Below are 13,106 nucleotides of genomic sequence, written 5' to 3'. Positions count from 1 at the left end.
TATGACAACCGCCTGGTATCTTTCATTCTCACAGCAGCCAGACTACATGTGGCACAATTATGGAGGGCAGATCAACTCCCTTCCTTGGAGGGAGTACAAGATAAATTAAAGAAAGTTTACACTTTGGCTGAAATTACGGCGTTCTTACATAAGACATATGGGAAGTTTTCGCAAATTTGGCGTAAATATAGACAGTGGCTAAATCAACCTCGGATAACTATAGTATAGACAGCATATCAGGTATCTGTATAGCAAGTGAATTGAATAGTATAGAATAACGGAGTCATGCTGGGGGGGGGGAAGGGGGGGGAGGGGCGAGGGATGGGGGGGGATATGCTGTGCGCAGCTGGTGAGTTGTTACCTATTTTGAAAGTTTAGGAGTGTTCAACCTGCCAGTAATGCAAGAGATATACTGTTGATGTTATAAGATTTTATTGCATAATTTCAGTGCCTACCATTTCTTAAACATATGGAATGTATTCTTTTGGTTAACATTATTGTAGTTCATCTTCAGTTTTCTGTTTGTTATTCATATATAATATGTACAATAAACATTAAATAAAAAAAAAAAAAAAAAAGAAGAGGGGTGGATACCTGAAATGCCCTACCAGAAGTAGTGATGAAGAGAAGAGGCAATGGCACAAACACTATGGATCCCTAAATGCTTGATGGTGTACATTTCTGCATGGAGCGGCAGTTACTACCATATGCAAATTGTTGGGCAGACTGGATGCACCATTTGGGCTTTATCTGCTTTCATTACTGTGTTAATCCATTCCCACTGCTTCTCCCTTCCTCAGCACTTTCCACTGCCATTCCCCCCATCTCCCCTTGACTCCTTTCCCAGCATCCTTTCCCCACCTTCCAACAATCTGCCTCTTCCTTTCCATGTCCCATCTGTCCTTCTTCTGCCAGTATCTTCCCTTACCTCAGCATCTGCCCCACCTCTTCCTACCTCTCCACCCTCCCTCAGATGAATGAAGCAGCTCAAACCTGTCCCTCCCCAGCACTCATCTTTATTATGGTACTGGCATCACCAGCCATTCAATACTTGTGTGGCAAAACAGGGGTTTTGCATGCTTTGTAGTTTATTGTTCTGCTCTGTTACATTTTTCCCCAGAGTCCCATTTTTGTGTGCTGGCCTGCAGGTGGTGTTTGACCTCTGCACTATAGTTCAAGAAGAGGGTTTGGATGCTGCTTTGATTGAAGGTGGCTTGATCAGCATACACATCCCAGCATCCCTGAGTTCATGCAATATTGAAACACCCTGCAGTGCCATTGGCCGGAAGGCTCTTACTACTGCATGCCCTGATTGGCCCTGGAGACAGAGAATTTGCCCTGAGGGTTCTGGAACTCTCCAGTCTGGGCTGGGAGTGCAGAGGGAGCAGATCTCTGTGCTGAGATTCTGTTCAGCTTCTGTGGACAGCTTTTTCCTGACCTCCCCAGGCACTAGCTCAATAGTGAAAAGTGTTCAGTTAACTTTTGCTATATAATCCTTGTTGTTTTACCTGTTTCTATTTGCAGTTTAAATCTTTTATCTGTTCACTGTACCTACTTTTCTTAATAAACTTATTAGCTCTGCCTGTCTTGGACTGACTAACGATCCTGATATTGTGTATATTTGGTCTGTGGGTATATTCTAGGTACTGTTTGACTCTTGGTCATGAGGGGTCTCAGTGTCCCTAGAAACCACCAGGTGATTGCTTGTGAGTAGGGAACTTGTCCCGAGGCAAGCAGAGACCCAGTTGATGGGTGGAAGGTTGCCAGTGTAGAAGCACGTGTGCAGGTAGGCTTGTGCAATGCTTGACAGGACCCTCCAAGTGGCCGTAGGGTTATCGTGAGTGGGTACTAGGAGTGGTACTGTGGAGTTACATGACAGCTTGTTAGCAGCATTTCCTGTTGTGGACTTGGTGAGATTAGAAACAAGATGTTCTGCCTGCAAATTTTGAATATGATCATTGTGCAGATAGCATAACAGTCAGAAAAGAAAAAGTGATAGGGTGCGGAGAGAGAGGCTCCCAGTGCTCCTCCTGCACAGTGTGCACTAACCAGGGTGACAAAAGGAGGTACACAAATGCAAGCTCTGATACCTCTACTTGTGGTCCTGTGGCCTCTTCTTCTTTGGCTGCACAGCCCTGAAATAGCTCTGACCCTTCTTCTTGATGGCCGGTGACCTCTTCCCCTTCAGCCCGCGCAGTGCTCTTGCCACCTTTTCCCTTTTCAGTGCTCCAAGGTGCCAACACCAGCACCTCCTCCTTCTCCCAGGAGAGCCAGACACACAAGTTGACGCCCAGGGCAGGCAAGTAATTTTGCGCCCCCCTCCCCTAGTAATTTGGTACCCCCACTAAAAAAACCCACTTCAGAATAGCATAACTTCTTTCTTTAAATTCCAGTACTAATGCAAAGAATAAATATTTCAAATAGAACATAAGATTTGTTATACTGGATGAGACCAAAGGTCCATCCAGCCCAATATCCTGTTTCCAACAGTGGTCAATCCAGGTCACATATTCCCGGCAGGATCCCAAAGGATAGAGAGATGATAAGCTGCTTATCCCAAGAGTAATCCTGCAACATCCAGGAATTGAAAACTCATACAAATGTTTACATTTTCCCAAGCGCTGGTTATTTATTTATTTATTTATAATTGTTATATACCGAAATTCTTGTATTGGATACAAATCAGTCCGGTTTACATAGAATGGCAAACTGCCCTGGTCTTAAGAGACCGACCGGGGCTTAATACAAGGAACAGTAAGCAGTGGGTTTATAACAGTGGTTATAACTTGTATGGCTAAGGGGTCGATTTTAAAAGGCGCACACATTATAAAATACAGTTCCCACGCACACATGAGCACCGGATTTTCATGTTCACGTGCACATGGCAGGCAGGTGGCTCCCTCTGCACGCGGGGGGGGGGGGGGGGGGGCGGATTTTTTAAAAATACCCACAGTGATGCGATCAGGCCTAGACCAGTTCCCTAACCCTAACCTTACCCTTCCCATCTTTTCCCGACCCCTAAACCCATCCTAGTTATCTCCCAATTTTTTTTATTTGATACTTACTGCTCCTCTGGAGCAGACGTAGGCTGGCGCGTGCTTCCCCGGGACAGCGTCTAATGGCGCAATCCCAGCCCGCCCCTTTTCTTTAGCCCGGCACGTCTGCGTGTATCAGGGGTTACGGGAGTGGCCGAGCCGTTTTGAAAATGCACACAGCGAGCGCAGGGCCCAGCCACACACATAACCTCCGACTTTTACACACGCAGGGGTTTTAAAATTCGGGCGTAAGCGAGAATATATACACGTGTATTCAGTGGCTTAGCTGTGCCACTGAATATACCTCGTAACTTATACGGCTAATGGGGTTATTTTCTAAAGACTTATCGCATGCGATATGTAAATTAGGGGGAGGGAGGAGTCGGCGGTGTCTCTGCTGCCGGCGATAATGTAACCAACATTATCGTCGGCAATAGCGCGCCGAATTGCACCACCTTTCTCGGTGGAGCTATTCGGTGCGAAAGTCAGCAGCCGGCGCACCGTGGCCCCCGAAATTGTACCGCCATGGTGCGAAGGCTGCAGGCTTTCGCAGGCCCGCCCCCCATTTTCTCAGGATTCATCATTCTGCGAAGAATGATGAATCCTGGCCTAAGTTACTTAAACATCCAGCTTTGAATACTGACCTCTAGCTTTCCTCTAGTGGTTCCCAAAACAGTCCTTTTGGCACAGCTAACCAGATTGGATTTTTGACGAGCCACAATGAATATCCATGAAATACATTATATGGAAATAGATTATACATCTTTACTATGAATATCCTGGAAACCTGACCATTTAGGTGTGCCTCTAAGACAGGATTGGGGACCACTGCTCTGTCTAGCACCAGTCTCTAACTCAGAACGTCCTGATGACCTCACAGACAATTGGGTTTTTGGGATATCTACAGTGAATGTGCACTAGATGAATTCACACATATTGGATCTTTCATGTGTGCAGATTCACCCCATTCATATTTATTGTGAATATCCTGTGGAGTCACTAGAGCAGGTTTTCTAAGGTCATCTGCCTAATGTCTGGACATCCAGGGCATTCCTCACCTGCACAGCTTCCTTCCCATTTAGGACCACGTGCACGGTGACATTGTGACTGTTTATCCAGATGTCCACGCGGGATACAAAAGAAACTCTGGTGCTCCTCTGGTATCTGTGTTCAGCCACCACTCGGAACGGCAACTCTGAAGTGGAGTTGCAGGTGTGAACGACCTCATAGGTGCACGTTCCCTGGAAATGGGCAATAGCTCCATCAAAGGTGATATAGTGAGGGTCTCCGGTCACAGTGCAGACGGCTGTGGAGCTCTGACAGCCCAGCTTCCCATTGTTCACTGTGCACCGCTGGCCCTGCTTACAGCCATCACTGATACAGCGGAAAGTGCTGGAGGAGTCACAGCGACACCGCTGAGTGCAGCCAGAGAGCCAGAGCAGGTCCCCCACCTGAGAGAGAGAGACAAACACACAAAGGATTTACTGGCATCAAATAAGAGAAAACTATTTTATTATTTATTTATTTATTTATTTTTAATTTTTATATACCGGAATTCCTGTATGCAATACAAATCAATCCGGTTTACATGTAACGAGAAGGTTGCCCTGGTCTGGGAGGTTAGACCGGGGTTTTTTTTACATAGAACATTGAAACAATAACAATCAACCATACTTAGTTCTGGGAAAAGATGCCAGACTGAGGACACCTGGAAATCATCCACTTAAGAAAAGAATGGGACCAGACTGACATTTCTCAAGCACTAAAGATGCCCTTTTATGTCTGAAGCAGGGCAGAGGTTTCAATGGATTTGAGATTCTCCTGGGCTCAATCATCTCTACCTGATGTGGTTTGCCAGACCCTGAGCCCACCCAGACGACTCAGGTTCCCATATTCTGACTTTGATCCGGACACTCCCTGCACATTATTATTGTATGAGCACTGCCAGAAGTCACACGTGAGTTGGGAGATGCCATGGTTCCCGTAGACTGGAGGGTGGCCAATGCAATTAAAAGGGTTCCAGGTCTGGGAAACTGTAGACCAGACAGCCCAATGTTGATATCAGCAGAGAGCGGAGAATTAGAATGTATAGCAGTAAGTGATGAATTCACAATCAATTCCCCCTTTAGAAATGCTATTTATATCGATTCTATCAATTTTAGAAGTTTGCTAATTGCAAATCATTTCAATGATGCCGTGTTTTTATTGGGAGACAGTCAAGCCTAATGTGCTGACTCAACTGGCTACCCATATAACTAAGACAGAGAAAATTTTTAAAGGAGTAGATGGAGGGGATGGAGGAGGTCTGGTTCATGATTATGCAGACATGAATTGAGTTCACCCTGGTTGGGGTTTTAAACTCAAACATATGAAACCCCTCCTCTACTCCTTTAAAAATTTTCTCTGTCTTAGTTATATGGGTAGCCAGTTGAGTCAGCACATTAGGCTTGACTGTCTCCCAATAAAAACACGGCATCATTGAAATGATTTGCAATTAGCAAACTTCTAAAATTGATAGAATCGATATAAATAGCATTTCTAAAGGGGGAATTGATTGTGAATTCATTACAGTTAGTATAATTTCCCTAAAAAACAATTTTTGGTGCTGATTGCTGATTAGCAGTAAATGATGACATAGACTTAATTGGCATCTCAGAGACATGGTGGAAAGAGGATAACCAATGGGACAGTGCTATACCGGGGTACAAATTATAATCGCAATGACAGAGAGGAGCAGTCGGGAGGAGGTGTGGCGCTTTATGTCCGGGATGGCATAGAGTCCAACAGGATAAACATCCTGCATGAGACTAAATACAAAATTGAATCTTTATGGGTAGAAATCCCTTGTGTATCAGGGAAGACTACAGTGATAGGGGTATACTACCGTCCACCTGGTCAAGATGGTGAGATGGACAGTGAAATGCTAAGAGAAATTAGGCAAGCTAACCAAATTGGTAGTGCAGTAATAATGGGAGACTTCAATTACCACTATCAAGACGTTGTGTAATAATATTTTTTATTTTTTTATTTTTCTTAAAGGTGCTATTATTGTTGTCTAAAGAGCCATCATAACACCTGCAGGCATACCAGCATATTTTGCTTGAAGGTTTTGCCACCTCAGGTCATTTTTAATCATTGGCCCCTGTCCTTTATTTTTCACCGATTTTTTGGGTTTTTTGTTTTTGTAAAATTCAATATCGGGGTAAATACGCTCGTTGAAGTTACTCGGAAATTTTTATTTAAAGCCCAGTCCGACACGCGTTTCGCTCCGCTTCATCAGGGACTGAAACAAATATCCTCCGCTTTTATTTCTGGAGATAAATTGCCCCGTTACTCAGTTGTTGGCTTACTTCTAGCCTTCTGTGAAGGACAAACAACTATTATTTGATAAACTGTGTAGCACGCTCGTAATTTAAAATTGGCACGTACCTGGGTAGAACTGAGTAGAACTGTAATGCACTCACCCAACCTTGCCGCCGTGTTTCTCTCTCTGGCGTCCAAGCAGAGTTGCCGCGAGATTCTCGCTGATTTTAAATGATTTTTCATTCGGCAGCTGTGTGAAATCAAGCTGGCATTGAATGATTTTTCATTCAGCAGCTGTGTGAAATCAGGCTGAAGTCGGCTGAATAAGTGACATTTACATGAAATGCACCCATTCTATGTCTTTATTTAATCCAGTTGGATGTACTGTATTGAGTGTAACTTCAACGAGCGTATTTACCCCGATATTGAATTTTACAAAAACAAAAAACCCAAAAAATCGGTGAAAAATAAAGGACAGGGGCCAATGATTAAAAATGACCTGAGGTGGCAAAACCTTCAAGCAAAATATGCTGGTATGCCTGCAGGTGTTATGATGGCTCTTTAGACAACAATAATAGCACCTTTAAGAAAAATTAAAAAATAAAAAATATTATTACACAACGTCTTGATAGTGAGATTTGCACTCGTTGTGCTTCATTATAACTGTTTATAGTGTGTAGACTTCAATTACCCCAATATAGACTGGGTAAATGTATCATCGGGTCACGCTAGAGAGATAACGTTCCTGGATGGAATAAATGATAGCTTTATGGAGCAATTGGTTCAGGAACCGACGAGAGAGGGAGCAATTTTAGATCTAATTCTCAGTGGAGCACAGGACTTGGTGAGAGAGGTAACGGTGGTGGGGCCACTTGGCAATAGTGATCATAATATGATCAAATTTGATTTAATGACTGGAAAAGGAACAGTGTGCAAATCCAAGGCTCTCGTGCTAAACTTTCAAAAGGGAAACTTTGATAAAATGAGAAAAATTGTTAGAAAAAAAACTGAAAGGAGCAGCTACAAAAGTAAAAAATGTCCAAGAGGCGTGGTCATTGTTAAAAATACCATTCTAGAAGCACAGTCCAGATGTATTCCACACATTAAGAAAGGTGGAAAGAAGGCAAAACGATTACCGGCATGGTTAAAAGGGGAGGTGAAAGAAGCTATTTTAGCCAAAAGATCTTCATTCAAAAATTGGAAGAAGGATCCAACAGAAGAAAATAGGATAAAGCATAAACATTGGCAAGTTAAATGTAAGACATTGATAAGACAGGCTAAGAGAGAATTTGAAAAGAAGTTGGCTGTAGAGGCAAAAACTCACAGTAAAAACTTTTTTAAATATATCCGAAGCAGAAAGCCTGTGAGGGAGTCAGTTGGACCGTTAGATGATCGAGGGGTTAAAGGGGCACTTAGAGAAGATAAGGCCATCGCGGAAAGATTAAATGATTTCTTTGCTTCGGTGTTTACTGAAGAGGATGTTGGGGAGGTACCCGTAATGGAGAAGGTTTTCATGGGTAATGATTCAGATGGACTGAATCAAATCACGGTGAACCTAGAAGATGTGGTAGGCCTGATTGACAAACTGAAGAGTAGTAAATCACCTGGACCGGATGGTATACACCCCAGAGTTCTGAAGGAACTAAAAAATGAAATTTCAGACCTATTAGTAAAAATTTGTAACTTATCATTAAAATCATCCATTGTACCTGAAGACTGGAGGATAGCAAATGTAACCCCAATATTTAAAAAGGGCTCCAGGGGCGATCCGGGAAACTACAGACCGGTTAGCCTGATTTCAGTGCCAGGAAAAATAGTGGAAAGTGTTCTAAACATCAAAATCACAGAACATATAGAAAGACATGGTTTAATGGAACAAAGTCAGCATGGCTTTACCCAGGGCAAGTCTTGCCTCACAAATCTGCTTCACTTTTTTGAAGGAGTTAATAAACATGTGGATAAAGGTGAACCGGTAGATATAGTATACTTGGATTTTCAGAAGGCGTTTGACAAAGTTCCTCATGAGAGGCTTCTAGGAAAAGTAAAAAGTCATGGGATAGGTGGCGATGTCCTTTCGTGGATTGCAAACTGGCTAAAACACAGGAAACAGAGAGTAGGATTAAATGGGCAATTTTCTCAGTGGAAGGGAGTGGACAGTGGAGTGCCTCAGGGATCTGTATTGGGACCCTTACTGTTCAATATATTTATAAATGATCTGGAAAGAAATACGACGAGTGAGATAATCAGATTTGCAGATGACACAAAATTGTGCAGAGTAGTTAAATCACAAGCAGATTGTGATAAATTGCAGGAAGACCTTGTGAGACTGGAAAATTGGGCATCCAAATGGCAGATGAAATTTAATGTGGATAAGTGCAAGGTGATGCATATAGGGAAAAATAACCCATGCTATAATTACACGATGTTGGGTTCCATATTAGGTGCTACAACCCAAGAAAGAGATCTAGGTGTCATAGTGGATAACACATTGAAATCGTCGGTTCAGTGTGCTGCGGCAGTCAAAAAAGCAAACAGAATGTTGGGAATTATTAGAAAAGGAATGATGAATAAAACGGAAAATGTCATAATGCCTCTGTATCGCTCCATGGTGAGACCGCACCTTGAATAATGTGTACAATTCTGGTCGCCGCATCTCAAAAAAGATATAATTGCGATGGAGAAGGTACAGAGAAGGGCTACCAAAATGATAAGGGGAATGGAACAACTCCCCTATGAAGAAAGACTAAAGAGGTTAGGACTTTTCAGCTTGGAGAAGAGACGACTGAGGGGGGATATCATAGAGGTGTTTAAAATCATGAGAGGTCTAGAACGGGTAGATGTGAATCGGTTATTTACTCTTTCGGATAGTAGAAGGACTAGGGGACACTCCATGAAGTTAGCATGGGGCACATTTAAAACTAATCGGAGAAAGTTCTTTTTTACTCAACGCACAATTAAACTCTAGAATTTGTTGCCAGCGAATGTGGTTCGTGCAGTTAGTATAGCTGTGTTTAAAAAAGGATTGGATAAGTTCTTGGAGGAGAAGTCCATTACCTGCTATTAAGTTCACTCAGAGAATAGCCACTGCCATTAGCAATGGTTACATGGAATAGACTTAGTTTTTGGGTACTTTCCAGGTTCTTGTGGCCTGGATTGGCCACTGTTGGAAACGGGATGCTGGGCTTGATGGACCCTTGGTCTGACCCAGTATGGCATTTTCTTATGTTCTTATGTTCTTAAATGGCAGAATTTATTCTTTAAAACCAAAATCACTGGCCATATAGATAACTATAGCTTAATGGGGAAGAGCCAACAAGGTTTTAGCAAAGGGAAATCTTGCCTTATGAGGGTGTAAATAAACTTGTAGATAAAGGTGAGCTGGTTGATTATAGTATATTTATGTTTTTCAGAAGGCATTTGACAAAGTCCCCCATGACAGACCTCATGAAATTTAAGGGCTGAATTTTAAAAAGAATTACCCTAACACACATAAAACCTGGTTTATGCATGCATAAAAGTATGTTTTCAGATTTTTGATGGTTGTAGAGGACAGTGGTAAATGCTTGAAAAAGCAGGACAGGGGCTTAGACGTCTGAATGTATCTTAAGGACATCTTAGATACATTCAGAAAACTCTGACAGTCCTGAACTCAGCAGCAGCACTTTGTCAAGGGGCACAGTAGTGATCATGCCCATACTGACGAAGGGCTGCCACTGAAATATACCTTAAAGATAAATGAATTAAAAATCTTCCTGAAAGACTGCTCAGGTCATTTAGTGAAGCCTTCCTCTGGAAACCTATTCCAAGGCTGGACAGAACGCTCAATACTCAAAGCATCCCTTTCTTATGCAGTATCTGGTTTAAAAAAGGTTTGGACAAGGTCCTGGAGTGTTATTAGCCAAGTAGACTTAAAGCTGAATTTTTAAAAATTGCATACATAAAAATCAACATATACATGCATAAATTGCATATACTTGTGCACATGCTATTTTAGAAACCTACAACGTACACATGTACATAAAGGATGCACGAGTAAATCTATGCATCTAAAAAAAGGAGCAGGCGCAGAGTGGTCTCAGGTGGGCCCGACATTTACATGCATAAGTTGCTATTTTATAACAGATTTATGTGTGCTTTATGCCTATTATTTATCTGGAGTAATGATCACAAAGGTCTTAAAAGTGAAAGGGTCTGGGTGAAATGGAAGAGTTGAACCTGACGAGCCAGAAGTATCTCGATGATCTGCAGATGGACTGGGTGACCTGGTAGACAAATTAGTAACACTGGTAATTTCATTGCTGTACACTCTTTAGAAAATCTCCCAATTTACAGGCAGAAAATCCAACTCACAGGGGTTAAATGCATGTAAATTGTGCAAATAAAATCTCCATGCGTACATTTTTAAAGTTACAAGCAAAAATATGCAGGTATCGTAGTTGCACACCACTTATCCAGCTACGTTTTGGCTTTGCCATCACTCATCCAGATAATATCAGACTTATCCAGCTAAGTAGCAGCTATTTAGCTGGATATGTCTTAAAAGTGCTAATAATCTGCTTAAGTCAGTTAGCTGGATAATCTGAAAAGTACAACTCTTCCGCCTATGTAAGATATAGAGCGACTTATCCCCATAAGTAACATTATTTATGTTCCTATCTTTAGAAGTAATTCTGTGTGTGCAGGGGCAGAGTTTAGGCAGGGGCAGCGTGTGCATGAATCTACTTAGACACATTTGCACTAGTTAATGAGCAGATGTAAGGGCATGGGTCACAGTGGGCACTCTGCATACTCTGATTTTCAAAGTGGATGAACACGCCTAAGGAGGCTTTGAAAATTCAGGCTGTGTGTACTTTCTACATGCAGCCCTAACTGCGCTGTTATAATTACTCTCTAAAAATCATGGGATAGGAGACAGTGTCCTATTAGCAACTGGTAACTGGTTTCACTGAGCCCTATAACCCCAATATGCCTTCTATTAGAAAAACAAAACAAGGCAAGCTGCAATAGATTCCTACGCAGAAACTACACGCTAGCAGAACACATCTGAGATCACAGGCAGACCCTCACCAAATACAGAATAAAGACACCATAAAGTATAAATAGCAATTGCCAGACAAAAACTGATCTGGAAACCGCAATAATTGCCTGTTAGAGGGCCTCCTCGCAGATTTTCTGCTTCCTGAAAGTAAGAGTCTTCTTTTAGCCACATTAAAAAGGCACATTTTGAAAGCCGTTTCAGGAGGGGAGGGGGAAGAATAGTTGGAAGCTTTGCATGTGCATTTCACATTTGTACATGTCATAAGCATGCAATTAAGCCTGTGTACTTCATGCCATCTTTTAACACTATGTCAGTGTACACACATGTACCAAGCCAGAACTTGAACATTTATTTTTATTTATTTATTTATTTAAGGTTTTTTTATACCGGCATTCAAGAACTCGTTCTCATCATGTCGGTTTACAGAAAACAGGGGTGCAAAAATATAACCAAAAACATAAATAAACATGGAGAAGAGAAGCAGTTACAATTAACAAGGGTTCATGAACTGGGACTATAAGAAATAAAAGAGATAGATGAGGATAATTATATACAAGTGTACAATGTAAATAAGGAGTCCTCTATAAATACAAGAGAACAAAATAAATATGGAGCATGGGACGTGATTACCTCATTTTGAAAATTGGTTGCATTTGTGCAGGCTGGAAAGCGCCTGAGTACAGTACAGTTAGGTGCCCTACTGAAAATGCACAGAGATGAGGGATTGGCTCTTCCCCATCAACACTAATGGGTTTAAATTATAGTGGGGAGATTTAAGTCAGATGTTAAAACTATTAGGATAGTCAAGCAGTAGGGAAGAGAGGTGTAATTCCTGTTCCCTGTACGTACCAGGATCAGTCCAGACTGCTGGGTTATGCCTCCCGTCCAGCAGATGGAGTCAGAGAGAAACTGAAAAGGCACCACTCATATACCCTGGTGCGCCCCCTGCGATCCTTCAGTATATCTCTGACTCCAGCAGATGAGAGAGCATAACCTGCGGTCCTGATCTCCTGTAAATTGGGAGGGGGTTTTCCCTATCAGGTTTGACTTACGATTTTCTGAGGAATCCTGTGACTGGATCAATTTAATTACAGGCCTAGTTTAACACTGTTATTTTCTGAGGAATCCTGTGACTGGATCAATTTAATTACAGGCCTAGTTTAACACTGTTAATAGGAGCAGTAGCAGGCAAGGCAGGGCACTGCCCTACAGCCTTTTCCCGGAGTTTCTCTCTGCCCTGCCCAGTGAGAGGAGGGGAGAATTAATCGGTGGGCCGGTCACTCTCCCTCTCCGCCTCCTGAGAAGTTTAATTCCTCGGAGAAGTTAGTCAGATGGGTATGCTACACCCTCTGCAGGCTTCATTGTATAATTGAATTGTGAGGTTTTTCATAGCTGCCGGTAGCAGCGCTATACACGTTTAAAAAAAAAAAAACAAAAAAAAACGAGGTAATTTATTTTTACTCTGCCTGCCTTACTCACTGTGGTCTCCGGAAGGGGTGGCTTGTCACCCGGCCCCTTTTCGCGCCGTTTTTTCTTCTTAAAAAAAAAAAAAATGCCCAGAGGGTCAGTTTGTACTGCATGTGGGGAGCCGGGCCGCCGGCTCTCCCGCGAGGGCCTTTGCTCCCGGTGCCTTCCCGGGGGTGAGGGCTCCTCGCGGGGGCCAGCCGTGGCCGGGAGCTCTCCCTCACCGCGACTTGGGGCTCAGGCAGCGTCGGGCAAAACGCGGCAGT

The 13,106-nt window shown here is 42.7% G+C and overlaps 1 protein-coding gene across 2 annotated transcripts in view; it reads right to left on the bottom strand.

The window, feature by feature from the left end:
* Positions 1 to 13,106, bottom strand: part of LOC115075917 (alpha-tectorin-like) — a 160,805-nt gene that overhangs the window by 60,274 nt on the left and 87,425 nt on the right. For both annotated transcript variants that reach the window (XM_029576867.1, XM_029576868.1), the window contains exon 15: positions 4,094 to 4,486. In XM_029576867.1, coding sequence (XP_029432727.1) covers positions 4,094 to 4,486 — 393 coding nt within the window. The remainder of the gene's footprint in view (positions 1 to 4,093; positions 4,487 to 13,106) is intronic.

Source organism: Rhinatrema bivittatum, chromosome 14, assembly GCF_901001135.1.
Source record: "Rhinatrema bivittatum chromosome 14, aRhiBiv1.1, whole genome shotgun sequence".
In the NCBI taxonomy this organism is placed as follows: Eukaryota; Metazoa; Chordata; class Amphibia; order Gymnophiona; family Rhinatrematidae; genus Rhinatrema; species Rhinatrema bivittatum.
Note: the sequence above shows the minus strand (reverse complement) of the source record. Positions and strands in the feature narration are given on the sequence as shown.